The 1,342-nt window shown below is 54.1% G+C and overlaps 1 protein-coding gene across 1 annotated transcript in view; it reads left to right on the top strand.

The window, feature by feature from the left end:
• Positions 1–1,342, top strand: part of GTF3C5 (general transcription factor IIIC, polypeptide 5, 63kDa) — a 7,935-nt gene that overhangs the window by 1,566 nt on the left and 5,027 nt on the right. Inside the window, exons 3-4 of the mRNA XM_009998974.1 lie at positions 261–492; positions 728–926. Of these exons, the coding sequence (XP_009997276.1) occupies positions 261–492; positions 728–926 (431 nt within the window). The remainder of the gene's footprint in view (positions 1–260; positions 493–727; positions 927–1,342) is intronic.

The following is a 1,342-nucleotide window of genomic DNA, read 5'->3' as shown; positions in this document are numbered from 1 at the left end:
CCCCCCCCCGCCCCAAATGCAGGTCCCACGCGTGGTTTCGGGGTGATGCTGCCCACGAGAGTCGGGAGGTGTTGGGAAGGATGGGGAGCAGCCCTGCATCCCCCCCCCGGTGTGCCCAGCACAGGGGTTCAGCTCCCTGGGGGGGTGTGAGGGGGAATCAACCCCCGGGCAGAGGGTGTGGAGCAGGGGGGCTGGTGGCAGGAGGAGGCCTGGGGGGACAGGCTGTGAGGCTCAGCCTCTGTGCCTGCCCTTCCTCACAGATCTATGCAGACCCTGCCAAAAGGCTGGAGCTGTATTTTCGCCCCAAGGACCCTTATTGCCACCCCGTGTGTGCCAACCGCTTCCCCACCTCCACCCTGCTGCTCAAGGTGAGGAGAAGGACCAAGAAGCAGCAGCAGCAGCACAGGTCAGACACCGAAGGACAAAGCCAGCCAGAAGTCCAGTTTGAGATGGAAATTCTTGGGATTGTCACCACTGTTTACAAATTTCAAGGTAATCCCTGGGTTTGTGTCGATGTGGCTTAAAGGCGAGTAGGTCTGATGGGAGAGGAAAGTGTTTCCCTCTGAGAATTTAGGACTGGAAGGAAAATCAAGTCTCCTGTTGCTACAGCCTCCTTGCTGTAAAAACCTTTGCATAAATTTGCCAGACTCCTGCTCCTGAAGACTGAGTGTTGTCAGAAATACTGTGACACCCACAACAAACTTCACAAGGTGTTTGTTTCTCACAGGAATGTCTGATTTCCAGTACCTGGCAATGCACTCTGGTCCTGATGGCAAACAAACCTCCATGTATGACAAAGTCCTAATGCTCAAGCCAGAGAAGGAAGAATTCTTCAATAGAGAATTACCTCTCTACATCCCACCACCAATTTTCTCACGTCTGGACACTCCTGTTGACTATTTTTATCGGCCAGATATACAGCACAGGTTAGTGCCTTGTCTCATGGTGTTGTTCAGAGCTGTGCTGGTCCTGGGATGGACAGGCAGTGAAACAGTTTCCTGGTTTGATAAATACTTCTAACAAACAAGTCTTACAAGTTTTCCATCACTTGAAGATGCCTCCAATTCATTCTGGCTTCAGTGTTACAGGGTCTGTGCTCTTGAAGCACCAGAGCAGCACTAAATACATCATTCATGCATTTCATCTGCCCAGGCTGCTGCCCCGTTCTGCTCCATCCCTGGGCCTGGCACGGCAGGGCCAGGCTTGAGGGAACAGCAGAAACCTCAGCCAGGCCCACCTGAGCACTCACCAGATGCGTGGACCTGGTGCTGTGGAGGAGGTGGCTGCTCCCCCAGCAGCCACGGGCAGCAGGGAGCAGGGAGCCCAGCTTTCTGGCTGCTTC

The sequence above is a fragment of the Chaetura pelagica genome, unplaced genomic scaffold, assembly GCF_000747805.2.
Source record: "Chaetura pelagica isolate M959 unplaced genomic scaffold, ChaPel_1.0 scaffold405, whole genome shotgun sequence".
Classification (NCBI taxonomy): domain Eukaryota; kingdom Metazoa; phylum Chordata; class Aves; order Apodiformes; family Apodidae; genus Chaetura; species Chaetura pelagica.
The sequence above is the reverse complement of the archived record's forward strand: the minus strand, read 5'-3'. Positions and strand labels throughout refer to the sequence as shown.